Raw genomic sequence first — 28000 nt, forward strand, 5'->3', positions numbered from 1 at the left:
TCGTCCCTGACATGATGCAAAGCCACGTTGTGCTTTTAGAATGTCTGCGATAAAAGGCAAAAGAACAAAAAAAAAAAGCCCGGCGTCGAGAGTTGTGGCGTCCACCCACCCCCTCTCCACCCCTCCCTCTGCTTCTTGTCATGCGGCTAAGCGGAATGGCTTGATAGGAATGGGGACATGAATGTTGGATTAAGCTTAAGCTCCAAAGGCGCGCCCGACAAGAAAAAGAAGAAGCAGGGAATCAACGATTGCCGGTCTATCCATGTCTCCCGTTTACACTACTGCCTTTTGTCTTGCCATCAGCTTCCTCTTTTGATCTATACTCATCGTACAATATATACGTACACATAACTCAGAAGAGGTCGAGTGTAAATACGCCCCTTGCCGCAAACTCTAACCCTTCTTGTACCGCAAAGAAAAAAAAAAAGGCAAAAACCTAAAAACCTAAAGTGGACTTGGCATCGAGCTTGTTATGTAATGAAGTTACACTCCGATCCTTGGTTCTTTTTTTTTTTCTTTTCTCTTGCCTTTTTGTTGTTGCCAATCGTCAGAGTGTGTGTGCTCGTTGAGAGGGCGAAGGGGGGAATCGGTCGGACGGGCCAGAGAGGGGGGCGATTGCTGCGTCTCCTGAGCGTTTGTGGTTACCTTTTGGGAGGGTGTCTCGGCATGGAACGGTGGGTTTGCTTGTGACTTTTGTTACAGTCGTTTGTCGGATGGCTCGGTCGCAACGTCATATTCTACTATATATGTATACGTGGGTCGTGTTCGAGTGGGAAAAAACGGTAAAATCGGAATAACGAGAGCAAGATCGTCCAAAATAATACCTTGGTTGGGTTACTCTAGAATGGAAGAGTACCACCGTGGGCCCAGAAAGGCCCATCGGTCTTACTTATGTCCACTAACCCCAGGCATCTAAGAATTTAAGAATACTAAGCATGTCCACGGACCACAGCCAAGTCTCTTAGTGCTGCTTTTTCCGCTCTGAGGCGTGGATGGTATCTTTTTTTTGTGCCGTTTTGTATCTTTAGAGTCCTTGACATGCGGATCAATGCATGAGCCACGATGTTATTCTCCGCTGTCTGCTGCGATCAATATGTTTTACAAAAAAAAAAAAAAAATAAACCTCCCAGGCGGAAAAAAAAAAGATGATGAATATATTACAGGGTCGAACTCTGGGCAAGTTGGGCAGGTTTAGCAAGCTACCCTTGGCGTATCATACATACGAATACAGCAATAATATAAACTGCCAAGTTTATAAGCGAATCCGTGGGTCCACTGGCGGAACCTTAATTATGCTTACGAAGGTTAAATTCTATCTTCTCTGGCCTTTTTGTGGGGTTGGCTTCCGCTATGCGCCCAGAAAGAGGATATTATTCCAATTCGGATGTTGGACGCCTTCATTTACCTACAAAAAAAAGGGATATCAAGCAAAGATTGGCGGTCTTAATGTTCTTAGATGATGAGTGTGACACCAATACTCCGGTAAATCTAACCGATTCACAAAGACATACAGGTCGGTAGTATTGCTTGCGGAAGGCGTTGTATATCTTGAATGTAGATGTACTGAGTCAGCGTCCTGGTTATTTTTATTCAAATGATTCATAAATTCCCCATAACTGTACCGCGAACGGATAAACGGGCGAAGGAGGATACGGGAACAGCGTGGTCTAACCAGCCACATTGGCAAGGGATCCTTTAATGACCCCGTTCTTGCATCCTTTCAGGATCCTCCATAAATACATGTACATTGTTGTACATCATTGTATTCTGTAACTGTCTGGAGAAGCAACTATGATGTCCATGAGCCAAGACAGCCAAGAGAACATAATCACGGTTGCTTTTCTTCTTGTGGGGGGTGTTGTGGCGTTACAGACTGTTGATTCGTTATACAATGATTCTGACACAAGAAAACAATTCGATTCTTATTTCGTCTGGAATGTTAGCCAAAATATCAAGCGAGAAGGTGCTAACCGAGACTCTGGCACGCTTCATTCGCGCCTTAAGAAGTGTGTGCGGAGAAAGGAAAAAGGTGAAAGTAAGGAGAGTTTAATAATAATAATAATATTATTAAATTCCCCCCGTTGGACTCGGATGGTGTTTGTTATATTGGTCGTTTGGCGCAGACGGAGTACTGGTGAATTAAACCATCTCAGCGCAGCCCAGCCGAGTTTTCCGGATTATCACTGTTTATTTTTTTTTTTTTTTAAATGAGCATTTATCCGTGCGTGGACATATTATTTATGCCCCTTCCTGTTTACCCCTGTATGCCACCGTGATACCTGTAGAAGCAATGTTATCCTCCGCCCGAATCCATTCTCCCTTTTTATTAATTGGAAGTTGCTTCCTTCATCACTTCGCACTATTGAACTTAGCTCACACATGGAGGCCGGCTGGGGTGCGAGCACATTCGCATGGCAGGGCCTCGGATGTACAAAAAAGAATACAATGTCACCCTTCTTATCCTAGCTAAATTCTCCCAGAGCTAGTGGCTTTTTAGACATACTCTGTATCGATGTATAATAAGCTGCTCTGTTCTCCTTATATTCTTACCAGAGGCGACGAACTATAGGCATGAGGAATGTGGATAAGCTCTGCTTAGCTTGTGATGCTGATCATAGTTCGTCGTACATATATCACTCACCATCACAAACAATCAGTCTGCGTTTGGGCATCGTCCCTTATCACCGAGCCTTCCCCTGGCACTACACTGAGGACCAAGCACCTACATATATATTGACTTGCTGTAAGTTCTACCATATTCACCTGTCTGTTGCTTTGATGCGCTTTTTTTTTTTTTTTTTTTTTTGAACCACGAAGACCAAAACGGGAAACATTCCCTTTCTCAGGAGGCCAAAGGTGCGTGCAACTGGAACCGAAAATGAGATAATGGTTACTCTAGTCTAGGTTTTGCCTACATAAAGCTTGTTGTAGCTGCTCTACATGTCTCGACCACGGTTTAGACTCAATAAAGACCAAGCTATGAAGTGCAAATAATCGAACTGGCTCTTGAATCCAAAAGGAAGCAAGTGTTCTTACAGTATGTCGGGGTTTAGCCAGCCACTTCTTCCCCGACAAACAAGTTTCCAAACTCCTCACTCGCTAGATGCTAAATAGTCTGTCTGAGTGGGAATAACATGGTGCGAACGAGTTATTTATTGTAAAACAGCAGCAAGAAAAAGGAAGGAGGGCCAACTCCTAAACAAGAGGGCAACATTACTAGCGGTTATTTTTCATGGCGTTTATTGGCGAAGAATGTGGGGACAAACTGACATTTTTAAGGTTATTATTAGGTTTTTAGTTATGCATAATTTCAAGCGGTATCCACAGCGAACCAGAAAAAAGTAAATATACACTTCAATATATAACACAGCTCCCAACAAGAGAGCGTCTGGTGTTGGAGAGAACATGGAGGCCTTGCTGTTATAGTCATAGCAATGTGCGCATCGCGCTCATCCCGGTAGGCCATACTCCGCAGGCTAGCCTGGGGCAGCTGTAGCAGGCATTATCTTCCATGTTTGCGCTGGAATCCATAGTAACAAACAATACATAGGTAAAGAAAGCTGTTCTGTGCCGGATGTTATCTCCGATCACAACAAGTTTGCCTATCTTACGACACCAACCTTGGCAATCCACAACTTTAAAAACGTGTCATTTTCGCAAGTAGTAACTAAAATATTTATCCTCCACCCCATGACATGATACGGGGCTCAATACACTGTGGACGATAACATTTCAGTGCTTGTGATCGCAAGGTTAATCGCCAAGTAAGCAAGCTACAGTAAGCTCAAACAGAAAATAGGCTCGCGCATCCAACTCTCGCCAATACATATGCACCTAGAGAATACAACAGGAGGGAAATGGCTTTTACGGAGAACGTCTTAACTGGGCCACGGATAGATACATTAACCTCGCCGTACATAATAAGGCTTAAAAAATTATTGGCGAAAAGGAACCGTGATGATGGCTTTTTTTTTCCCTCGTGTTCGGACATTTTCTTCGAGTAATATAATAATACCTCACGCAGACATTGCTAGGTATATGATGCGCTCCCGCCCCCACTTCCGCTAACTACGTAAATCAGATATTATTCATTAATAAATAACAGAAGTATGACAATATCTGTCGGCGTTCTGGGCTGTGCTCCAGTTAATATTAACCCAAGGATGAGCTAGGTACTGAACGGATCGACCTTGGGATTCGTCGAGATCGCCTGAGCCAGTTATATACTACTATGTATGTAAAACAGGCCAGGCAGCCTGCAGCTGGAGCACAGGCAGACAGGGCTCAGGCATGTTCTCGAATACGCCACCTTTCTGACTAAAGTGGCACACATACTATGTATACTATATGTAATTGATGCCTGTCTGCATGGGCGGATAATATCTATATAGGCGATTTTCGGTATCTACCCAAATCCCGACGCTGGGGTGGTTTTTAGCTTATGGGATAGCGCAAATGCTCCCTGGGCTCTCTCCAAATGGTCGGGTCGTAAAAGCTGAGCCAAGAGCCCGTTTGAACTAATGTGACCTTCCAGAAATGCCAAACGACAAACGCCTCCCCTTTTTTTTCTTTTTAAATCGGTGCCATGCAGCGTGGCGTCGTTTTCGCTAATTAGCGGAATAAAGAGCCGCGAATGAGACAACAAACATACATACTGGTTAACTGTTGCCCGTCGCATTGGTTACTGGGAACAATCTTTTCCTGTCTGCCTCCCTTGCGCATTTTTAACACGGGGTTGGACGGTAGGTGATTGTTATAGTGTTGACGAATTTAATTCAGGCGGACGGAAGCTAAAAAGGGCGGGCCGTCATATGCCACTTGGCTGCCAGCTTCACGGGCGCCATGGATTCCGTCGTTGGCTGAGCCAAAAAAGATTTGTATCGTGCTGATCCAGCTGCTGTCACCTCCATTACATAGTAAGGCGCCGCCGGAGTGGTTGACCGCACACCCGCTGAGCTTGATTGGCATCCCGCTGCCGTGCGAGAAAGGATGGATGAAAAGGTACAACATTTGATTGAACCTTGCATTGCATCGCAAGTAAAAAAAAAAAGCATGTCTGTGATAATCTCGCATAAAGTGTATGCATTAAAGAAAGCGTTTCCCCCCCCAGAAGCAAGGCTGCAATATCCAATTTGACGTATATAGTTATCGCAGGATGTGTATATTGCTCGCATGACTTGATTGCGAAGACTTTCTAATAATAAATATATAGTTATCCCATGCAAACGGAAGATGTTGTAGTCTTTTTTCCTTTTCTTATCCCTAGAATAGCCACGATGGGGAGTCGGACCATACTATTGACCCGGCATCCTTGCCTTTGGATGCAGCTGTGAGAGATCTGATACGAGTATAATTCTTGGTTCTTAGTTCTTTATACTGTCCTTTTTGGATGCCTTGCGGGGTAAGATTTTTATTTCTTTGGTATCACCTTGGCCATGGCGATGGGTCGTTGTTATCTTGCTGTGAATACTGTGGAAGGTTGATACGTATATGGCGCCTGACATCCATCCTTTACGCCAAATCCAAGTTCGCCCATACTTCCGGCTTCTGCAGGATAATTCTCGCCTCGGGTTGCCCGCGGAGGGCAAAGACGAGCGGGAAGGCTGTTGTCCTGCGTTTCTTTTTGGAGGAATGTGTAAAAAAGAAGGTTCTCTGGGTGGTTGGAATAGGAACACAGCCGTGGGGGGTGAGTCAGCTCTGGATGGCAAGGAGGTGTATACCAATCAGCGATTGATCGATATATGTATGGGAATCCTTGAGAACAGATAATCAATCGCCCCCTAGTTTCATATTGTCCTCTCATAAGGCGCCAAGGTTCCAAGATCTTGTCATTTTCTTATTCCTTCTCAAAAGCAAAGCCGTTTGAGGTGCGGGTGAGATATACTTATCTAAGGAGTGAGGGCTTTTTGCTTATTCATGTCCATCTCACAACCACACCCTGTACATTGTCGTCCAAGGCACTTAAGCTTAATTCCGGCCTATCATATATAACCAGTATTAGAGGCAAAGATAGGAGGCCGAAGAACCAACGTTTTGTTTTGCCCCGAATCAAAAGAAACATGATTTGTTGGTCATAGCAGGTTAGCATGTTGCATGTATCCAGGACCTCCAAGGAGAGAAACACAGCTGGTAAGCTGATAAAAATGCGGGTCAACCAAGAAAAAAGTCGTGGCTCTATTGTGTACAATCCGTCATCTCTCTATATATATCGTACAAGTGTGTATGTCAGTGGAGAATACCAAGACATGCAGCCGTTTAGCAATCCGCCCTTCCAAAATGCCTGGGGAATGGCACAAGGTCTCTGAGACTGGATACACCAGCCAAATACCCGATAAAGCGATCAAAGCCAAGTCCAAACCCGCCATGTGGTACAGTCCCCCACCTTCGTAGGTCTGCGTACCACTGGATAGAGCCCAATTCTTCGTTAGCGAGAAGATAGGGATAGGGCGCCTTGGCGTCAACAGCAAAGGTAGGATCAGGCGTTGAATTTCGCAGCTTTAACAAGCCGTGCTCACGCATATTTTGGATGAGCGGTGAAAGCCTATGTTCACGTAGTGACCCGCCAACGACTTCACATATCTCCGGGAGAAGGAGGTCAAAACATGCAACCGTCTCTCCATTTTCGTTAGGCGGCTCGCCAGAAGGCAGCATATAGAAAGGCTTGACAGCCTTAGGGTAGTCAGTAACAAAAATAGGCAAGCCTTTGCCAATCGTATCAACAAGGAACTTTTCATGTTCGAGCTGCAAGCCCCCTGACCAGGATGGAGAGAAGTCAAATTTTGCTCGGCCTGTACTGACAGCGTTCTGAAGATGTTTAATTGCGTGGGAATAGGTGATGCGTGGCCAACTAGTACCTTCTATCAAAGCCGTCCACCTTTTTTCAAGGTCCACCTGGATGGTATCTTTTGTAAGGTCATCTGTTTCTCTAAGGCCAAAAAGCTCTTGTGCCACAGGAGTTTGATAAACTCTCCGGGTTATGTTTCGAATAAGAGTCTCGACGAAGCTAGTGAGCGGCTCGAGGGAATCTAAATAGCTCATTTCCACCTCTAGCATGTAGAATTCGCTCAAGTGGCGTGGTGTATCACTCTTCTCAGCCCTGAAGGTAGGGGAGAGAGTCCACACATTACCCAACTCCGCGGGCATATGCCTCGAGATGTAATTGTGACGAGACGGTAAGATATTTAGGCGACCTGAAAAACTCAATCACTTTACCCTCTTCAGTGATAGCATCACGCGGCTTGAGGCTGAACACTTCCCCTGCGCCCTCGCAATCTGAGGACGTAATTAGCGGTGGCTGAACTTGAACAAAATTTTGGTTACGATGGGAACGGAATTCTTCAGTCAATTGATATATGAACTCCGATCTAAGTCGAGAGAGAAGAGAATTGAACGGTGTACGTAAGCGTAGATGTGGTAGCTGGCGGAGGAAATCTGGTGTATGGAATTTCTTCTGAATGGGGTACGTCTGCATTGAAAATGGAGCTTAGTTGATGAACACATATAAAACAGGGATATGACTGGAACTGACTGCAGGATCTGCCTCTCCTAATATTTTGACCTTTGTTGTCTGAAGCTCGTGGGATTGTAGTTTACCTGGAGGAGTTGGCTGCCATATCCCTGAAATTTCAACTGCTGCACCCTGAGTTAAGCTACCCAACAGTCAATCATTTTCACAAATTCACACCAAGGCCTAACAGTCCGCGTCTGACGGATACTTTGTGCATTTGAGGTTCGAAACGTACTTGGTTGCTTGTTCTGGCGTCAAGACTGCCTGGATCGGTTGAAGGGACGTTCCGTCCGAAATTTGCGCAAATGCAAAGCGCTTTTGCTTCCTTAGGAACCTGATATGGCCCTGTACACGCACCTCCTTGTTATCCAGGGAACCAGGCCCTGCATTCGACCTCGACTGCTCAAATATCTGCGCGCATCGGAGCGTGATGGGGCTTGCTGTCTGGGCATGGAGTCGTGCTGAAGCCGTGTAGAAATATCTTCGGTACGGGCCAATGGTCTGTTTCCTCGCCGACCTCACCCAAACGGGCTTTATCCTGCCAGAAATCGGGCCCATCAGGGTTCTGTTATAGTGCGTGGGGAGCTTGAGAGCTCAAAAACAGCAGCGAAGAAGATATTGAAGATAAAGTCTTGGCACATATAACCACGTGACAGTATATTTCAGCCTCATAATTCGACCAAGACGAAGCAAGGAGAACATAAGGAATAATAATTAAGATATAAGAAGAAATATGGGTGAGATGGGAATCTTTTTTCACGGATATTAATAACAACAGTACGTTGAAACAAAATTAAAAAAAAGTTATGGGCCCGAGCCGCGATTCGAACGCGGGACCTCTCGCATACAAAGTACTTAGGGTTAAGGCCCTAAGCGAGAATCATAGCCAACTAGACCACCCGGGCAGATTTGTTAAGGAGGGAAAAGCTAATATTAATCATAATCTTTGAAGATACAAACGTCAGTACCGTGATTGATAGATCCTCACATCCATGGAGACCTTGACTTATAGAAACTCAAGTTAATAAAATAATAGATCAAACAATGATAATTATTAGCATTTCATCTCTAAAGAAGCTATAAAGAGTAAAACACCAGAGCTAATAGGCCTCTCCATGCGCCAGAAACTTCTAGTTTGGTAACAAACGCAAGCAAACAATTTAAAAATGTCAAATGTAGATAGCCAAAAAAAAAAAAAAAACAAGGGAAACCTCGGAAAAAGATAGCAAGGATGATAGTAGCAGAGCATAAGCCAGGTGCTCTATTAGCAGTAGGGTATGGTACATCCTATTATCCGCTCTGTTATGTTGGTTGGTAGGGCCTATTGAAATATTGCTGACAGCTCCGAATTACCCTACCCGAATTACCCTACGGTGATGTTGATGGTAATCCAAACTGGCTGCGCGACGGCTCCTCGCTGATCCGTCCAGCCCACAGTAGCAAGGGTCTGTTTGACACGACGCTTCATATTATCGTCGCTGCCACGGTGACCTCCGACCCAGAAATCAGAGCCTTTCAGCCATGAGCCGTCGCCAACCTCAAGACACTCGGTGATCCCACGAGCTGTGGCCTCACGGCCGTCTGGAGCTTTGGTGGGGCAGAGCTGCTCTATTAGTTCAGAAACGGTCATCGTAGAAGGCACACGGTAGGAGCGCCACTGAAAGGTGTCACCTGGATTATCCCAGGGGGCAGTGTAGGCTTCGATGATGTGTATAGTTGTATGTTTCTGGGGGAAGATATACCCCTGTCCGTTTGGAAGAACCAAGGCCCGGTCACTATTTGGGGGGTATGCACCGGTAGGCAGGCGACTGGCTTGAGACTGTGCGGCAGGAGGTGGCCTTGATGGCGGAGATGTAGGCTGAGCGGCGGGTGGGCTAGGGGTAGGGGCTGTAGCTTGAGCAGGAGCCATGGCTGGGGCTGCTGCTGCTGGGATATTAGTCGTAAATATTTGTTGTAAAATGACCTGATTCGTTAGCGCTTAACGATGATCCTGTGAACCGGGATGTATGGAAGCACTAACTTGTCCCATAGGACTAGGTGTAGGGGATGTACTGGTAGCTGGAGCCGGAGTGGACGGCTGTTCCCGGACAGCAAAAGAGTATCCAGCGAAAAGTGGCATATGGAACGCTTGTAGAAATGCAAACTCCTGAGGTGGTATGCCCCCAAGGGGTGGGCCGTCAAGGCTGATGTACCTCATTTCTGCCATAGTATTGAAAAGAGATATGTTTGTGTTTTGACAGCCGCTTGGAGTTGTTTGGAAGGATGTATTGGGAATAGAGAGGACCGTAGTGTAGAAAGAAATCCAGGTTTATACAGTTAGGGAATCATACTCGGTAAGGAAATAAACATGCAAGAAAGAATAACAGAAAGAAACCATCTTAGGAACTGTGGGAATCGATTCCTAGATTTATAGCCCCCTCTTTTATGACATTCTATCAACTGGGCTTCACCTGTATCATATACAGTAACCATGGAGATTGCCTGTGAATAAAATCATGAGACGACAGAGCAAATCAAACATGTCACTACAAAGCTATCACATAGGGTGTGTGACAAACTCCACACAGGTGGAAGGAGGGTGCCAAAGGCAAATAGATAAATGACAGGAGGGAAACTTGATAACAGTGAAGACGAGGCCATTAAAGAGGTGGATATGTGCCATAATCACTGCGATAGGGGTGACGGGAACCAAAGAAGCTAGACTTGGAAACATGGCTTCTAGTTTCACGGGTATAGCCGATCTCTTGTAGCTGAGCTCAAGCGGACTCAAAGCGGTATGGTGATTCAACCACTATGCCCAGAAACAACTGCGAGGCTCTCGTATATCTTCTGTTTTACAGCAAGGAAGCTTCCGGTACTTTGTTTTAAAGTGGTTGGGTTGCTCGGTGACGGCCGGGCTGCGCCTTCAACCTCTATCTTGCCTGCACCGGCCTTTCTCACTGCAACAAAGCCATCAACAAGCAGCGTGCCTTCACCTCTGAACTCTGCGGAATGCCCAGAAGACTGCATAAGCTTGCGGAGATCAGATAAACGGAGATCGCCAACATGCAGCGGCTTTGTCACTGACCTTGTCGCAGCAACAAGGCTGGCAGGTAGGATATCAAGGACTGGGATCTTTTCATTTTTGATAAGAGACTGGTTGGCTTGACTCTCAACAGGACCGGTTGCTTTCCATGCCTCTCCTTTGCCTTTGCTTTTAGACTGCTCCAAAACCTCCTCCTGCAATGATATAGCTTGCGAAGATTGCAAATTCCCCACGAGCGCGACAACGCCCAGGTTACTGACATTCTGCCACTTTAACCGTCGCACCAACGGTCGGCTTAATCTAACCATCCAAGCATTCGTGTCAACGCTGGCATCAATCGAGTCTCCTATCGAAGGAGTAAATACGTCAACACCAAGCTTTGTTGTTGACGTAGTACTGGCTCCCCGATTCGCAGCTAACAAGTTCCTGCATTCCGCGGCAAGTGCCATAGTCTCGTTCTTTGTGCCGCCTATCAAAATGAGGTTGCGGGGCTGAATAAGGGGAATTAGCATCTCCAAGCTCCGTTTATCGTGCAAACCAGCGAAATCCACAAATGCCAGTCGTGCATTCAATGAGAGAGACGAATACACAATGGTTGCTTTTGATGGCCCTTCAGCAAGAGCCTGGCCCTCGGTATCTTCCTCCGAAGCCTCAGCATTCTCATTCTCAGCATCGCTGTTAACCAGGTCACCAGGTGGAGATGGCTCGTCGCTGGCTATGTAGTTATTATCTGAAGGTTGCGAGATTTGACGTCTCTTATTGGAGCCATGAGTGGCCGCAGAGTTAGCCTTGTCCCAGCGCCGCTTTTGGCCAGGAGTCGTTTGGATGTTTCCAGGGGAACCACGCTGGTCTTGCATTTGGGCTTCTTCTCGCTCTTCTGCCCTTAGATATTCTTCAGGTCGAATGAATTCTCCATATTGATCGCCTCTTTTCTTTGATGCCACATAGGGGAACATTCTTTCTCGCCCCTTTTTCCCACGAACATCATAGTCGTGCACTCCCCTTTTGCGTAGAAGAATGTTCACCCCCAAGTCAGCGTCGCTGAGGCCCATCTTGCGTTTGTTGGAGTGAGGGAGGGAAACAGAGAAGTTTAGCACTTTCCCCTGTTGCTCGGATTCTGAATCTTCGGATTCAGATGAACTGGACGCGTCGTCCATGGCATCGGCGGAATTCTCTAGATTTGTATTGCCTCTCGCTTGGGCCGTGTTTTGAAGTTGATTCTGCGTTGCCAAGTACTGTTGGTATATGAGTAGCTCATCTGAGTCTAACGAGGATCTCTGCACGTCAGTGAGGGTAAACTCCTTTCCTCCGCTATGAACCTGTTCAAGGAGCTCTCCACTCGTAGACTTTTCGAGCGCAACACCATCTTTTCTTTCCTCATAGAGCTTCCAAATCTTAGAGCCCAAGATATTTTCGTATGCACTATTAGAATCTTGTTGTTCTTCAGCAGGGAAGTTTAGAGGTTCTGTCATGATAATTAAATTATCAGATCCTGCTGCAATTTGCCTGAGGACATGCCTGGAAAGGCCCCATTCTAGAGAGGCGTCTGGCGAAAGAATCACCTTTGGTCCTTTCGAATCGAGAATGCTGTCAAGCTTAGCTTTATGCTCCACGAGGTTCAGATGTTTAAATGTAAACGGCCCAAGGCTTTTCTGGCCCTGCGCACTTTTTGACGGTTGATTTGCAGCTCCACCACCTGATTTACCAGCACCAACCTCGACGCCGTCGTTGCCCTCGAATTCCCGGACAATATTCTCGTCCATCCATTCAAGCATGCTTCGCGCTAGTCTCATGGTACCATGTGCCTTTTTCCCGGCTAGGTATAAAGGTGCGTTTTTAAGGACTTCGTTCGAATCCCCAGAGTCAGCGGCCTCTCGCCATGCATGCTCTAGAACATACGCAATTTCTAGAACTCGCGCGCTACTGTCAGTTGGCAGAAGTACGGTACCTCCTTTTGCAACACAGCTCCGAATCATGTCAAGAAGTAACCCATCTCGCTTCTTTCTCCCACCGGGAAGAGCAAACTTATCTCCTCCGCTTGCGCTACATATAAGGGCTGTAGGCTTTCGAAGCTGTTCGATGACTTCTGTCCCGCTTCCGCCGGAGCTTCCGAACCAGGCTGCACCGGCAATAACATTTTCTCTTGCTTGGCTCCAGTCAACTGCATAAACAATCGACTCCATGCCATGTTGGATGTGCCATATAGTTCCACCCACAGTGTGACCAGCATTATAGGCAGTTATAGTAAGACCGTTCAAGGGCGGAGAAAAGGGCGATGGTAAAGGCTGAAGAGGCTGTGAATACTTTAAAGGATGTATAAGGGAGAAGTAGCGGGCAATATCTTCATTCGAGGGAGGTGGTAAAAGAATGCGCCCTGATCCAGTATTATCGGGCCCTGAAAGGCCTTGAGATGTAGGAGTAGTTGACGGGATCGCAAGGCCGGAGCTCCCATCAGACGCTGTAACGGACGTGCTGGGTAAAAACGTAGCAGCTAACGGAGCTGAGGCATAAAGATTTTGGAGGTACGTTCTACCAAATGCTATAACCGGTATGGTTGCGTAAATAGGTATTTGTGTAAACAGAGGATATGCCCTACAGCAGTGCACAAAGGCTCCAAGGTGAGATGGGGTTGCATGAGTTAGGAGAATAAGGGAGAGTGTAGGAATATGCCTAGGTTAAAGTATAGCAGCGTTAGATTTAAACAACAACACATCTAGCTGAGGAATAGACAGACCTCTCTAGCTCTTTAAGCGCAGACGTATCAAATGATTCATCCCATCCGACATCAACTAATATCTTGACACCGCCATCGAGCTCAAGGATGGACTGTGAGGCCCTGGAGCCCGAGGATTGCGCCCCAAGCAAGGGTGTAAAAGTGAACATAGCGAGACGGTTGACGATATGGCAAGACGAGAAATAGTCTTCCCTATATGATCAAGATATGGATGAACTGACGGGCAAGTTCTGTGAGGAGCCAGAAGTTCCGTCGCGTTGTTTGTTGAGCTTGCCTAGAGCAAGACGAAGTTCAAGACAAGTGGAAGAAAAGTTCCCCTTAGCATGCTGATGGTAAGCATACCTAGGTAGAGCTCTAAGTTCGACCACGTATCTTATAATTCAGATCAATGCCTTCGATCTGGCTGGTGAATGTCTCTTTATTGATGATCTTCATTTTTTTTCTATGTTTTTGATAACAAAAAGCTTTGAAAGCTAAAAAGCCATGTTTGTCTTGTTTGCACTATTGATATTTAACAGTTGATGGACTAATTGTCACTTTTATCGATTGATCAAATCTATAAATGCATTCATGATATTATATAACAGTTAATCATACAGGGTATCCAGTGCTCAATATGCATATCCCAAAAAAAAAAAAAAGAGAACAAGTAAAAAGAACTAAAACTTTAGGTTCATGGATTCGTGGATTATTTTAGCCGGAGACGGACGTCGGTCTGACCTTAGGACGACTGACTTCACCTGGTTCGTCTTGACTATCGTAACCCAGTCCTTTGCCACGGTGGACTGGCTGAGGATGTCTATGCACGCCTCGATCTCTTGCTTAGATGCGGGGGTTCTCATTGAATCCTCGATCCGCTGGATGATTAGGTCCATGGTATACGACTTTCGTGAGGGAGATGTGCCCATTGTGTCATCGATCTTGGAGCCCAGTGGTGACAGCAAAAGAAGGACGTTAATAACTTCTGATATTCGGCCCACGGCGGTCTGCTTGAGAACAATTTCCTTCGAAGGCGGGGGAGAAAGCTTTGATTGGTGTAGTGCTTTCATCTTCATACGCTCCAAAAGACCGTTTCGGCGATTACTGGTTGTGACTGAATCCTTCATTGGGCCAGGCTTCTTTGTATAGGGCTCACGGGTCAACATTGGCTTTGATTTGAGAGCCCCGAACAGCTGGTCGATAGTCCTTTGGCCTCCCTTATCAAGAGGCTTGACGGGCCCCTTTGATGGGTAAATTGTCGCAAGTGGGATATTTCGAAGTATATCTTGACTCGATGCCCTATTATTGTCTTCTTTGATGTTTTCTTCCCAGTAGTATTCCAGGTTCGCCAAAAATTCCGCCTTGAGTGCCAAGTCGTTCAAGGGCAATGTATTGCTTGATTTACTTGAAGCAGGGCGTTCTGACCTCTCCAAAAATGTATTCGTTCCATAGCTGGTAAGTTTAAATTCGTTCTGAGATGTCAATCCTGGATTTGAGGAGACTGATGACGGGCAAAGTCCCTGGATGTAGAGCACTCTCTGAATATCCTGAACGGCTACTTTTCTTTTATTCCAAATCCGTTCAGTGCTGCTGAGAATTTCACGAAGATTTGCAGGGGCAGTGGGCCCATTGTGGGCAAAATGAAGCGAGAGAGCGCTGAGGAAGGCAGAATTGAGATCAACAAGGTCAAGGAACTCAATAGGTTGTTTGGAGGAGGGTTCACCGTGGTTGGGCGGTGTAGACGGTGTCCCAACTGAAGGCTCAGAAGTGTCTTCAGCCAGAAATATTGCAGGGTTTTCGTGCTTCCGTGTCTGTTTCTCGGTCTTGCTTCTCTTTGTGGGCGTTTCGTCGAAAGGGCATATCTGCAATACCGGTTCGCTATCTCCCTGAGTTGACTCTTCGAGCTTCCGTTTTCGAAAAATAGTATCCTTTGTGGAAGCTACCTGTGCCCCAGCTTTGCCTACTCGTGTGAAGGCTGTGATCCCAGGCTGTTTCGTAGGAAGGCGAGCTGTAGTCGAGCGAGTCGCCGTCGCCGTGCGAGTCTTTATGGCCATATTGCTCCTGTCTATACTGTTTTCCTTCTGGTGATATAAATATGCTGAAGAGTAATCCTTATATATAGAGGTCTGTGATATGTAGTCAACAATATATGCAGCGAAGAAATTCTTCCTTTTAAAAGGCAGAAAAGAAAAAGATAGCGAAACATTTGAATTAACGCGAAATCAATTAAACGCGAAAAAAGCGCGTCGGCGCATAACTAACATTAGTTACATAATCACATATGAAAAAGCTTCGAAATGCGAAACATTTCATCAAGACATCAAAGGCTATTGCAATCTACATACATTTGAAATGCGAAGTAGCCATAGGCATAAGGACTAATTATTAACGTCAATTTTTCTTTTTCCCTGTTCTGGGTAATCGAAAAAAAACAGCCCAGGAAGCAGCAAGGCCTTTGCATACAGATATTAAAAGCTCTCAACTATTATCATAGGTAGTATGGCATTTAATACATCAACGATAAGAAGACGTCACGATGAAAACAAGTTCAGGGAGCCTCTCCTCATTTTGGACAATGGACGCTTGTTATTCAACACACTAGATGACCTTTTCATCTATTTTTTGCTGCCACCGAGCCACGATGAAAGTCCGCTCTTAGCCTCGGCCGCCTTCTGCTCAACCGACTTGTCAAAACTCTCTATCTTGCTAGAGAGGTCCTTTGCAGTCTCATGGGAGACCTTGTCAAGCTTGTCCATACCCTGCTTCGCCCGCTCGACGGCTCCCTCATCAAACTTCCTTGCTGTATCCCGTACACTGTCATACTAGTGGCACGGTCATGTCAATCTCCGGAAAGTAACAAGATATATGTTCACTAGGCCAATAATTGACGATGATAAGGCTGTATGGGATCGAGGATACTTACAGCATCGTCTAGCTTAGCGCCAGCCTGTGCAGCAGTCTTCTCAGCGCCCATGCTGCCTGTTTTCTGCTTGCCATGAAGTGCTCTGGAAGCATCGCCTGTTCGTATGTAATTAGCGCCGCTATTCGAGGCCGCTCATGGCTGGTAACCGAGGAACTAAGACTTACTCTCGAACTTCTGGGTTGCTTTCTTTGGGTCTCCTCCGGCAGAGTACAGGTAATAACCGCCGGCGCCTAAAACAGCCAAACCGAGCCACATCGGCATACGAGATTTAGGGACATTTGGCGGCCGATCCATGATTATAATGAGGCTCTCGAAGTACCAGGATGGATTGATAAGAATGGAAGCTTGGTTTTTTCTTGAGTGAATGAAGGTACTGTCTTTTTTTCCTCGGTTTTTCACACCACGCCAGGCTTCTTCCGTACTCTTTAAATACTCCTCCAGCAGAAGAGGGGGTCTTATAATCCAGGGTTTAGCTGCCTATATCCAGGCCTTCAAGCTGCCAAAGCAGTATGACGTATTTTTTTCGCCTGCCCAGGTGAAGCCAGGGTCACGTGAGTGGGCCTTTTGCATGGGCTGTAGCCACAAGAACCAAGTTTATCACAAAGCTACATAATGCAAGTCGAGAGGGAGGTCATATCCTGGGCCATCGTGGAGATGTTCTCTTCAAGTGAGAGACCTTTACAACTTGTCTCAGTGGGAAGGGTTTCATCTGGCACCCTTGAGATCTGGCCGAGTGAAAGGTGAAAGGAAGGAAGAATGTATTAGCATATTACATATCTGCATAAGATATAGAACAAGGATCAAAGCCCTGACAGCTGAGTGGGAAAGGTTTAATATTCGTTGGACAAAGGAGAGGGCCCTTCCTAGTTATAGTATCGAGGCTCGTCAAACACATGATATCTGTGGCCGCGAACTCCTTCTCCTCGGAACATGGCAGGGAATCTCATGCCTGCCGGTACCTGCTCCTCCGATATGCGTTCTCCCTTGCCTTCTGGCTGGCCGATAACAAACTTACCAACCTAACAGTGACATCATTTGGTTAGCATTTAAAAATATTTAAGCTAGGCTGGAGACGGATGATTCCTTACCTGTAGTTCAGTGTCTGTAATGGTTCCTCTGCTAACACGAGCATATCCGATCTTACGGATGTTCTTGTATAGAATATATTCACACCAACGGTCCCAGTCGGTGGGGTCAATGTCTTTCATTCCGCTCTGTTCGCTAACGTATGTGTTGTAGTTGCCTTCAAGTGGCTTGGTGACGAGATAACTGAGCAGAATCATGGGCCTGTTCGAGGATCCCATTAATTTGGATAGGTATTCCGATTGGAGTCTTCTGTCTTCAGGGTCTTCTTCCTGTCCGGAGTGGAAGACAACTACATCGACATGTTCACCATACATGTCAATTGTCGCATGGATGGCGGGTGCAAGCTCACCGACAGGCGATGGAAGGAGATGGTGGGTGGAATTCAAAATAGGGAACTTGGAGAGCAGAGCGCATCCCCATGTGTGTTTGTTTGGGCCAGGGCCGTAGTCAACATACATGCCGAGATCCTCGGCGAGGAATTGGGTGGTGTCCCGGTTGCCCATTATGATTCTCTGGAGGTCAGACTCGAGCAGTCCCACGACATCCAGCTCTAGGTCCTTGATCGCATCGCGCATACGCCTCTCAGACGACCACATGTCGTTGTCCAGTGAGAAATGCACAGTCCAGATACCGGCGGTTAACACTTTTTCGTCTTTATGGTACGGAGTATAGTCGTTGACAGGGAATCGCAGGAACCCAATGGCGAAAGACACGATTTGAAGAGCGCCTAGAACATAGAAGTAGTATGTGCGTTGCTTGCGGGCGTTTACAACCGGCTTTCTGTATTTGGCTGATGGCGATGTTTGAGAGACAGATGAGGAAAACACACCGGCCCCGATCAAAATCATCATAGAGGCCATGACCCAATCGGTACGTTCACGTACAAGCGGGCCACCAGGTACGAAGGCGTAGGCGACAACCCAAGTACTGAAGAGGACCATGAAATTGTAGACGAAGAAGCCTAGTCCGAAGACCGTTGCGGGGGAGTGTTTTACAGCAGAACCTATGAGCACGGGAGCAACGGCCATGATATAGATTGCAAGCATGAGGCCGCCGTAGAATCCGAGCCAGTGGCTGTTCCCCGTCAAGAGTGCAGCACCAACAGATCCCAAGCCAAACGCTGTCCAGCTTCCAGCCAGACGAGGATATGTTACACCCAGGAAAACACCAACAGCCATGGCTAGAAGGGTGAGAGATCCATGAGGCACAGCAATCGGACCACGGATGGGGAACCCTTCCCATACCCAGAGAATCATTGTGCTAGAATCTGAAAGAAGGGAGTGCATGGCAAACGCAAGCCCACCGAATCCAAAGGCTGAGAGAATCGAGGAACCCTTGCGGCCATTGGGAGCCATGTAGTCTCCCGACACGTAGTTTCTGCGAGATGAGCGAAGCATGGCAACCAAAGCCAGAGCGATAGCAGTCTTGTTCCATCCACCATTCTCCGGGTGAAGAATGGGCCAGATGGGGTTGTTACTGTAAAACGAATACTTCATTAGACTGGAAGCGAGAAGACCAATAGTCCATGCAATCACTCTCGTTTCAAGGCGTGCAGGTTGGCCACGCTCTCCGTACCAGGTAGCAGCCCAGGTCAAGCATCCCATCGCAACAGAGAAACCGACTATAAAAAGTCGGTAAGGCGGGTACCGAACAAGGTAGGCAAGAAGTCCGGACATTGACAGCAGATGAAAAAGCCGGACATTTCGGACGGCAAAAGAACGGAATCCAGGCATGGCTAGGAGCAGAGGCGAGACGGTGACCATGACGATAGCCTCATAGCCAGAGATTCCCATGTTCCATAGGGGGAAATCTAGATAATATGTCAGAAGGCGACGTTTGTCGGTAGAAGAATGGATAGTCCACACTTACACCAAACGACCAGCCCAAGAGAGGTCAAAATGGACCAGAAAACAAACTATGTCGACGTTAGATATGAACATGCAAAACGAATTCAGTGAGCAGCTTACTCCATTGTAGATGTCCGCGGCGGCATCGAATACCTCGAGGAGGAAAAAGCGTTCGCCTAGAGCGATGCCATGTCCACTATTGGGGATGAATTAGCATCTTGAGAATATGCGGAGAAAGGATAAGATTAAAAAGGTTTGATCGTACTCTTTTTCCACAGCAGCGTCCGATTTACTCGTTCTGTTCATATTTTGTCCTTAGAAAACAATATTCAAATGACCTGGACATAACATTTGTACAATTAAATCTACTTTGGAAGCCGCCTGACGTACCCTCTGCTAATACCTTTAACGTCTTTCACTGTAATCTCAAAGCCTTCAAAATCAAGAGCAGTCACAGCATCAAAAGCAACATCGAACAGAATCAGGGCCCATTCAAAAAAGGCGTATGTGGTGTAAGCTAGAGAACCAATCAGCAACTGGTAACAGACTAGTTACAGTTTGATATTAAATGAACTCACCACCAGGAACCTTGTGCACTTTATGCTGAATAAAAAAGTACACAAGGGGAATAAGGGTTGCGAAGAACAAGCCCGCAAACATCCTTCTATACTTGAGTGCGCGGGGGTTATGCGGACTCAAGGCAAGACAGCCGACCGTCCACGGAAGAGTAGCCACCAGATAGGCGATCATGAAGATATCATGCCATCCATGGTCGTCCGTCGAGGTCACGTATGTCCATCCTCCGCAAGTCAGGGTCCTAAAGATGCCCACACCCAGCACAGCCTTGGGCAGAACCGAGTTCGGCCTCGCGGTAAGGATATACCAGAGGAAGACAAGAGCAAATCGAGGGCCAGAAGTGATGGCAATGAAGACCTGGAAGACCGAACGCTCGGGGTACCTGTCACCAATAGTCGCGGAGACGGATGGAAACCATTCGTCCGGGTAGCCGTAGTGCTCGTTCTGGACAATCTTATGATAGTGCAGTCGTACTCCTACGACCAGAGCACCGAGAAAGGCAGCATAAGCCACTGCGGTATGTGTCCATGATATCCATTTCCCATTAAACTGGCGTGAGAAAAGTCGTTAGTCCGAGGCAAAAAAAACGATGGTGGAGAGCAGAACGTACAGTAAAGACCGTGTCCCCGTCCTTGAATTTGGGGGCCATGGTTAAAAAGCGATAAACGAGCGACGCAAGGGAGAGAAAAACATCAACGAGAAAGAAATTATTAAATTAAAAAGAAGCTAAAATGAAGGGAAGAAGCGAAGACTCTTTGCGTGTTCCGACTTATCTTGAACCCCCTGAGGAGTTTCTTTTCTCACTTCACGAGCCAAAAGCGAAGCTCGGCGCTTATTAACTTTGATCCGCTTTGGAGGAAAATGCGGAAGATAGAAAAAGAAAAAGAAAAAAAAAAAGATAAAAAATAACTTGAGCTTCAAAGTTGGTGAAGAGAAGGTCTTTTGCTAGAGAGGTGGAATAACAGTTATACTGCGATGGCTTCGAGTGATAAGGCTCGCTTCTACCTGGAGCAGCTCGTCCCTGAGCTCCGCGAGTTTGAGAAGAAGAAGATATTCACCAAGGCATGTTATCACCAATAATAGATATACAGACGGCAGTGGGCTAATTGACAATGATAGAGTGAGATAAGTTCTATAACGAAGAAGAGATCCGAGTTTGAACACAGGGTAAATTCACGGGGTCCGTCGCCGTCAGACTATGCCCGATATGCAGAGTACGAGATGAACCTGGATACACTGCGCAAGAAGAGGATCAAGAGACTCGGCGTAAAGGCACCTATGCACACCGGTCAACGGCGAGTGTTTTTCATTCTCGACCGCGCGACGAGGAAGTTCCATGGAGACGCCGGTCTGTGGCAGCAATATATCGAGTACGCCCGCAAGCAGAAAGCCTACAAGAAGCTCGCTCAGATCTTCACAAACGCTCTACGTCTACACCCGAGAGAGGTCGATTTATGGATATATGCTGCGCAACACTCGCTACAGGACCATGGAGATATAACTCAGGCCAGAGGGTATATGCAGCGGGGCTTACGGTTCTGCAAGAGTTCCCGGGAATTGTGGCTTCAGTATGCAAAGCTGGAGATGATATATATAGCGAGGATATCTGCACGACAGAGGATTCTTGGATTGGACAAGGCAGATGAGGAGCAGCCGGCTGTCGACAATAGTAAGGATGACCCGGACGCGGATATGATGATGCTGCCTCGCTTGACGGAGGAAGATATCAACCCCACCCTTGAAGGCGATGTGCCGGACAAGGCCTCGCTGGAGACCCTCAATGCCACGCCTGCGCTGTCAGGTGCCATCCCCATTGCCGTCTTTGACGCAGCAATGGGCCAGTTTGAGAACGATGCCGGCCTCGCGTACGACTTTTACAACATGCTTGCTGAGTTTGAAGAGTGTCCGTGTCTGCGGCGTGTGCTGGGCCATGTCGTCGACTCACTCATCACAAGCCATCCAACCAATGCCAAAGCACAAGAGTGTGACATCAAGTACCCGGTTGCAGGTATAAGCCCTTGCTCGCCCGAGTTCCCACGCGCGTTCCATACATCTCTCAGTCGGCTGAGGGAACACATGAGGGACGAGAACCCCATTCTAGCACAACTGGCACCGCAGGTTGCCGCCTGGCTGCAGGGCCTGATGGAGACGGAGAATCTCGATCCAGCGTTGCAGAAGGTGATGCAAGTGACGTTGAAAAGCGCAACCCGGCAGGTAGAGAGTTGCAGGACGTAGTAGCACGAGTTGATTAGAATCAAAGATACCACTTTTCTTTCATAATGCTCCCCCCTTTTTTTTACTCGTCTGATCTTCCTCTCCTGCTACTCTTCTTGTTGCTGTGAGCCTTTTTCATCCGTATCCTAGCTTCGTTTGCGGATTTCTGCCTACCGTAATCAGTCAGCATAGACCTCTTTTGTATATATGTATATATATAATGCCGGCATACAATTTCTCAACCTTTCTCTTCTGCTCTGGTGAGGTTTCTCCTGGTATAACGGCCCTTCCAACCTCTGCTATCATGCCGGTAAGCTTGTCGAAACAGGCATTGAGGTTCTGAGACTGCTTTCGACTGTCATTCGACTGTATGACCAAAGCCTGGGAGTTTTCTGCGTAATACCTCGACAACCGAATGGATGGATGTAGTATCTTTGGTATGAGAGGCAACAGGGAGCTCATCGGCACCTTTATCGTAGCCTTGGAGTTGACTCTACCTCCTGTTAGCCACCTGCCTACCGTTGTGTTCGAGAAGCACTTACTTGTTCACATTCTGACCTCCTGGCCCGCTTGACCGGCTAAAGGAGACGGCACATATATTCCTGGGAATTGTCTCTGGAGAGAACTGGGCAAGCCATCTTCTCGCCGCTCTGAGTTCGTCGTCGCTGGCCGTGTGCGCAGTCCGCAGAGCCACCACAGGCAGTCGACCTCGCCAGACGCTCTTCCACATCTTCCACATCTTCATCAGCTCCAACTTGACCTTCGTCGGCTTCGACTTCGACTTGTTTCAACTTCTAGACCCAGCTTAGTCAGTCTGTTAGCTTTCTCTCAAGCTTCGTCCAGTCTTCATTGGTCGCAGGCAGGGAAGAAGCTCAAAGCACGAGAAAGAAACATCGGCTTTCTCCCCCCTTGACCTTCTCGCGCGCACACAACACACACTCACACACAGAGCACAACTCGAACATAATAATAGCATACATAACAGTCATGTCTGCTGGAGGCCGCATGCTTGGGGTCCCATCTGTTCCTCTCGCCCAAACGTACATCCTCGATGGTTTATAGGCGTCGTTTCTGAGAAAGCTTTCGCTCTTCTTCGGAGACAGCCACAGTGCCAGGCTGAGAGAAGAACGCTGAAAAAAATCAACAGATAAATATAGATGAAAGGCACAGAGAACTACATCAGATGGCCTCAGAACCGCCAGAAGAGGCGCTGCACTTCCGGGGCAAGACGTTGACGCCGGAGAGCCCGCGTCCGCTGCACATCGCAGAGCCATCGAATATACCCCTCCTACAGAACCAGATGGACGCCGCCTACCATGACACTTCGTCCCTGGAGAGCATCCCGGACGTCAAGGAACCCACGCTGAATCCGGCGCTGGTGGGACAGGGTGTACAGCCGGCAGATGGCCAGTTGGCGAACCATGCGTACTCGCTGTTGCAGAGCGAACTGGGGCAGATGAGCTCGACCGGTGCTGATATCACAGGTAGTTTCCCTGGATCTAATACTAAGACGGGGGGCATATTATCAGAGAATGAATCGATCTTCACTTCTGCTACTAGTCGTGACGAGGTTTTAACAAGTTCACTTTCATCTTCAGTGCCTGATCCTGATCCTGACCCCAACCCGGACCTTAATCCTGATACCGCTCCTCCCCTTGCCCGTATCGCCGCCACGGAGGAAGATAATACAACCGCCCAACCTGTATCCAACCATCTTCTAGGACGTCCTGATGCCCTCGACGTATACCAAGCTGCTCCTGGCCCTTCACTTGCTTCGTATGATTACCAGCAGCCAGAAGCATGCGCACAGCCGGCAACTGCTGGCTACTCTATAGCTACAGCTGCTCATAACTCAGGTGATATAAACTCTGATATCTCTCAATCTTCACTTCTCAATGCGGCTGTCAGCTATCAGAGCCTTCTTGATAGCAATGTGCCCTCATCATATATTACTACCAGCACCGCTGCCACTACCTCCAGTGCGGCCCATCCAGCAGCAGAGCCCATAAACCAGCCCACTCAAAATACCCTTGGTGACGTTCCCATGTCTAACTTACCCGTATCTTACCTGTCTGCACTTCCCCCTCGCCCACCGGCCCATGAAAGTGAGACCATCCAACCAAGTCAAGAAAAAGGCCACGATGCCTCATCTAAAGAAATCTCACAAAATGATAAGAGTAATAGCAAGCCCCAAAGCGGATATCCGCCAGCAGTGGACCCCGATATACCAGCTCCCCCTTCAAACCCTGAAACGCTTCAGCAAACGCCATTAAAGTCTCATTCTAGGAAAGTATCTGGCAGTTCACGAAAGAGAGATAGCTATGATGAGTACATTGAAAAGAATGACCTGCAGGACGATACCCCATGGGGTCCAGAAATTCAGAAGAAGTATGATGACTTCCTCCGTGATGAACGTATATATGTCACAGAGGCGCATTGGGACCGATTTCCTGCTGGATCACGTTTATTCATAGGTAGGTTACCAGAACCACCACCAATAAATGAAAAAAAAAATTTTCTAACAAGATGTAGGCAACCTACCCACGGAGCGAGTAACCAAACGGGATCTGTTCCATATATTTCATATGCATGGAAAACTAGCCCAGATATCGATAAAGCAAGCCTATGGTTTCATCCAATTCTTAGAACCAGACTCCTGCCGGAAAGCATTAGAGGCTCAGCAGGGAGCTACTCTAAGGGGCCGAAAAATTCGTGAGTTCTCATAATCCTTTTTACCGTATATATTCTACTTATTAACCTTTAGTCAGACCTTGAAATATCAAAGCCGCAAAGAGGTCCTCGCAACTCTGGCCCTACGGAGCCTAGCGGACGTAACCAGAGAAGGTCGAGGTCACCAGAATACGAGAGAAATAGAGAGCCACTCCGTGGAGGTCGTTCAGCCGCTGATCGATATGACAGAGGCCAGGGTAGGCTCTCGATCAGTGATTTCAGAGAAAAGGACCAACACCGATACCGTGACAGAACTTCACCATCCCCTTCCCCGAGAGGTCCCCGTCGAGACTCTTATCACTCTAGGGAACGCAGCTTTGACAGATATGATCGTCGAGAGAGACGACGGTCGAGGTCACGTTCACCCCGACCCCGAAACGCACGCTACCGTAGCCCCAGCCCAAGAGACAAAGGGTATGACAGTGAATCTGACCTGCCAATCCCAAGAAGAGACCCGCGTAATGTCCCTGAAGTCCAGGTTATTATTCTAGAAAACGCAGACAAGTGAGGTTTCCTGTCCAAAGGTTTCAAACTCAGCATACTAATGTTGAAATAGTGAGTTTGTGTACCGGGTTGAGAATGCTTTCCGAGATCGTGGTCTCAGGTGTGACGTATTAATTCTAAGCCCACGAATCCGGCTCTCCGCCGTCGTTCGCCGTCAGGTAATGGAAGGTGTCCTCGCCATTGTCCGCATTTCAAAAGTAAACCAGTACTCTGGAAAGATACCATTGCAGATATTTGACCGGACTGGCGGAATGGGCAACGTACGGTTCAACGGTAAAGATACGCTTACTCTCCATATGTTCACTTTTTATCGGTATTAATCATTGTATAGAATACTCTGAACTCGACCTCAGCTTAGCAGCCGAAGTCGTCGTTCATGCCCGTAACTCCCAGAAACCAAACCTGATGCAGCTGCAACCACAATTATTACCTGTTGCCTTGCCTCCTCAACCTATCCAACAACCACTGCCAGCCCAATCAGAACAGGCCGCAATTGCCAACCTTCTATCAACCCTTGACAGTTCCACGCTCCATTCGCTGCTCAATTCCTTGAACCAACAGCAACAATTGCAAGCACAACAGCAGCAGCAGACCCGTCAGTTTCAATCACAACCGCTGCCTACGACTGCACCACCGTTAAATTCAACTAATCTCGCGGCACTTTTGGGTAACTTGACACGTCCAAGTAATGCCAATCCACCGCCTATTCCAACCACGACTCAAAGCGCCCAATTTGCACCTCCTCCAAATCCAATCCCACACCCCAGTACGAACTTAGCTTCACTCCTATCAAAAGGCCCAGGGAATGACGCGCAGCTCCCCCAACCACAGGCCAATATGCAAGTGCAGCAAATTATGGAACAATTGATGAAATGGAAACAATAACGAATTTATTTATATATTCTACTCATCTGCCTTGTGATTCATTGTTTTGTTTCCATTTTACGTGCTATCCACATTTGAGCATTCATTTTCACGACAGACACATGAGCGAAATCTGATTTTATTTACGAGTTCAGACTCTGAGTTTTTGTATCTCTCTCTCTTGCATTTCTAGCGTGAGGTGATGGAGAAATGGTTGAATTTGGGTGACATATATTTTTCATTTAAATACTATCCTCCGTTAATAATATGTTCTAATTTAGTTTCCTCGAGATATTAAACTAATGTTACAGATCTATCCTACATTCCGCTCCCATAGCATGTCCACACTATGACATCGTCCACGGGAGAACCAACATGTCTGGAGCTAGAAGAACCTCCATAGAGTGGGGAGTCCAGCATCCTCAAACAAAGCTTCTCGTAAGCAGCATGGAAAGATACACCAGAGCCATTCAGCATCCAGAGCCAGCTGTAAAAAGGGCCCCTTCATCATCACACGCCGTCAATATAATAATATCCCATTGGCAATATGTAAACTGCACGCACCATATATATCCCTATTTGGCAGTTTTCTGTGCCGCCGCAGACTCAAGATCTTCTCGTTTTATTCTTTGAATAGTCTGATCTCTCCTGTGTTCCATTACTCGCTTATCCTTGAAATATTTGACCTGTAAACATCTGTTAGTAAACCGACATACAACTAAGGCCGCTTGCCAGACAAGCACATACCCAAGTAGCCGAGCAGGCGCTTTCAAATTCCTTTATCTCCTTAGAGCACTTTGACCGTGCGGGGCCGTCTTCCTTTACAGCATCTATAATATTATTTGCATCTAGACAGGCGAAGAATTTGTCTCTTCCTATCCAGCACTGTTGGCGAGATGATCGGTCAGGTGCGATTGAGCCGCCGTCAGAGGACTTCTTGGGAGCGGATTCGGAAGCTGACGAGAACCACCCCATTTTCAAGAGTTATAGAGACAGAACAGAAGCCTGAGAAGTAGAAAATTGAGGTTGTTGCGAAGATTGGGCTTGGTGGAAGTAATTAGCTCGACATAATCAAAAAAGCTACTGGATATTTAAATATCACGTGATAGCATATCCCTTTGGCCTTTTTTTTGTCTGAAGGAAGAACAAATTCGCGAGCTTCAAGGGAAGAAGTCATCCTCCCTGATGCATAATCGTCTTAGACGGACGAAGCGTTGTTTCTGTATATCAAGAAATGCAGCCTCTTAATCTTATACCATAATACCTGTGTCGTTCGAGTTCTACGCATGCGACGCCGTCGACTCCCAAGGGCTGGTGCTCTGGCAGACCTCCCTCCGTCGAAGATCATACGCAAGATCCTTGCGATACAACTAGCTTACTATGTCTGCGCTACGGTCCTTATCTTATTTACCGCCCTGGTGGCTGGCACTGCATTCTCTCCTGACCTTATACTGAGCTGGCGGACGGTTCGGGGGGATACAACCGTCGGATGGACCCTTGGATTCGTCTGGTTGCTGAACAGCTCCCTGGGGTATGTTTTATAGCCTATCGGTTGAAGTGAAGGAGTTACATGTTCTAACTTGTTTGTACCAGAGCTATATTCCTCCTTCTGTTCGTTTCCCGATCAAAACTCATACCTGACTTCGCCTTCACGCTCCATTTCATTCATTTTACGATCACATCCTTTTACACACATTCTGTTCCTACGAACATGCTCTGGTGGGGCCTCCAAACAGCCAGTGCTACTTTAATGACCTTTTTGGGCATATGGGCATGTCAGTGGAGAGAGTTACGGCCTATTGCCTTTGGGGGTCAGCCTAATTCCAGTGCCAGGCAACCGCAAAGCCAAGCCACAGACGCCGACATCGAGAGCGGTATCGACCTCGAGAACATGTCGAGGGGGAGAGGCAGAGGGCGAGGCCGAGACGGTGGTGGAGATTACGCCGAGATTGATAGCAAAGATGTTAAATCTGCCGAGTAATTTGGGGGCATATTTATATAAGTTGGATAC

The 28000-nt window shown here is 47.1% G+C and overlaps 11 protein-coding genes and 1 non-coding gene across 12 annotated transcripts; 3 read left to right on the top strand and 9 right to left on the bottom strand.

Annotated features, from left to right (window-relative positions):
* Window positions 1–6255: 6255 nt before the first annotated feature.
* Window positions 6256–8065, bottom strand: MCYG_03423 (asparaginyl-tRNA synthetase; the record flags this gene model as incomplete). The annotated part of the gene is made up of 4 exons (XM_002847871.1): window positions 6256–7096; window positions 7128–7465; window positions 7529–7649; window positions 7743–8065. The coding sequence occupies 4 exons, from the start codon at window positions 8063–8065 to the stop codon at window positions 6256–6258; spliced, it is 1623 nt and encodes a 540-aa protein (XP_002847917.1).
* Window positions 8066–8316: 251 nt separating this feature from the next.
* MCYG_10535 lies at window positions 8317–8412 on the bottom strand. Its single transcript has one exon. It is a non-coding gene; the product is annotated as a tRNA-Pro (tRNA).
* A 458-nt stretch (window positions 8413–8870) lies between these two features.
* On the bottom strand, window positions 8871–9704 carry MCYG_03424 (conserved hypothetical protein; the record flags this gene model as incomplete). The annotated part of the gene is made up of 2 exons (XM_002847872.1): window positions 8871–9470; window positions 9528–9704. The coding sequence occupies 2 exons, from the start codon at window positions 9702–9704 to the stop codon at window positions 8871–8873; spliced, it is 777 nt and encodes a 258-aa protein (XP_002847918.1).
* Window positions 9705–10291: 587 nt separating this feature from the next.
* On the bottom strand, window positions 10292–13415 carry MCYG_03425 (cleavage and polyadenylation specificity factor subunit 2; the record flags this gene model as incomplete). The annotated part of the gene is made up of 3 exons (XM_002847873.1): window positions 10292–13071; window positions 13129–13202; window positions 13267–13415. The coding sequence occupies 3 exons, from the start codon at window positions 13413–13415 to the stop codon at window positions 10292–10294; spliced, it is 3003 nt and encodes a 1000-aa protein (XP_002847919.1).
* Window positions 13416–13925: 510 nt separating this feature from the next.
* On the bottom strand, window positions 13926–15299 carry MCYG_03426 (DNA mismatch repair protein msh-2; the record flags this gene model as incomplete). Its single annotated transcript, XM_002847874.1, has 1 exon — window positions 13926–15299. The coding sequence occupies one exon, from the start codon at window positions 15297–15299 to the stop codon at window positions 13926–13928; it is 1374 nt and encodes a 457-aa protein (XP_002847920.1).
* Window positions 15300–15860: 561 nt separating this feature from the next.
* On the bottom strand, window positions 15861–16462 carry MCYG_03427 (conserved hypothetical protein; the record flags this gene model as incomplete). Its single annotated transcript, XM_002847875.1, has 3 exons — window positions 15861–16067; window positions 16169–16263; window positions 16333–16462. The coding sequence occupies 3 exons, from the start codon at window positions 16460–16462 to the stop codon at window positions 15861–15863; spliced, it is 432 nt and encodes a 143-aa protein (XP_002847921.1).
* A 569-nt stretch (window positions 16463–17031) lies between these two features.
* MCYG_03428 (calcofluor white hypersensitive protein) lies at window positions 17032–20326 on the bottom strand (the record flags this gene model as incomplete). Its single annotated transcript, XM_002847876.1, has 8 exons — window positions 17032–17178; window positions 17257–19064; window positions 19124–19169; window positions 19222–19297; window positions 19367–19399; window positions 19492–19618; window positions 19680–20226; window positions 20288–20326. 8 exons carry the CDS (start codon window positions 20324–20326, stop codon window positions 17032–17034), a joined length of 2823 nt encoding a protein of 940 aa, XP_002847922.1.
* Window positions 20327–20652: 326 nt separating this feature from the next.
* On the top strand, window positions 20653–21912 carry MCYG_03429 (U3 snoRNP protein; the record flags this gene model as incomplete). Its single annotated transcript, XM_002847877.1, has 2 exons — window positions 20653–20739; window positions 20824–21912. 2 exons carry the CDS (start codon window positions 20653–20655, stop codon window positions 21910–21912), a joined length of 1176 nt encoding a protein of 391 aa, XP_002847923.1.
* Window positions 21913–21973: 61 nt separating this feature from the next.
* On the bottom strand, window positions 21974–22630 carry MCYG_03430 (peptidyl-tRNA hydrolase domain-containing protein; the record flags this gene model as incomplete). Its single annotated transcript, XM_002847878.1, has 3 exons — window positions 21974–22061; window positions 22124–22384; window positions 22434–22630. 3 exons carry the CDS (start codon window positions 22628–22630, stop codon window positions 21974–21976), a joined length of 546 nt encoding a protein of 181 aa, XP_002847924.1.
* A 444-nt stretch (window positions 22631–23074) lies between these two features.
* On the top strand, window positions 23075–26010 carry MCYG_03431 (conserved hypothetical protein; the record flags this gene model as incomplete). The annotated part of the gene is made up of 5 exons (XM_002847879.1): window positions 23075–24365; window positions 24424–24603; window positions 24660–25125; window positions 25178–25398; window positions 25457–26010. The coding sequence occupies 5 exons, from the start codon at window positions 23075–23077 to the stop codon at window positions 26008–26010; spliced, it is 2712 nt and encodes a 903-aa protein (XP_002847925.1).
* Window positions 26011–26564: 554 nt separating this feature from the next.
* MCYG_03432 (conserved hypothetical protein) lies at window positions 26565–26964 on the bottom strand (the record flags this gene model as incomplete). The annotated part of the gene is made up of 2 exons (XM_002847880.1): window positions 26565–26675; window positions 26737–26964. 2 exons carry the CDS (start codon window positions 26962–26964, stop codon window positions 26565–26567), a joined length of 339 nt encoding a protein of 112 aa, XP_002847926.1.
* A 311-nt stretch (window positions 26965–27275) lies between these two features.
* Window positions 27276–27970, top strand: MCYG_03433 (uncharacterized protein; the record flags this gene model as incomplete). The annotated part of the gene is made up of 2 exons (XM_002847881.1): window positions 27276–27520; window positions 27583–27970. The coding sequence occupies 2 exons, from the start codon at window positions 27276–27278 to the stop codon at window positions 27968–27970; spliced, it is 633 nt and encodes a 210-aa protein (XP_002847927.1).
* Window positions 27971–28000: the final 30 nt, after the last annotated feature.

The sequence above is a fragment of the Microsporum canis genome, genomic scaffold (genome assembly GCF_000151145.1).
Source record: "Microsporum canis CBS 113480 supercont1.3 genomic scaffold, whole genome shotgun sequence".
In the NCBI taxonomy this organism is placed as follows: Eukaryota; Fungi; Ascomycota; class Eurotiomycetes; order Onygenales; family Arthrodermataceae; genus Microsporum; species Microsporum canis.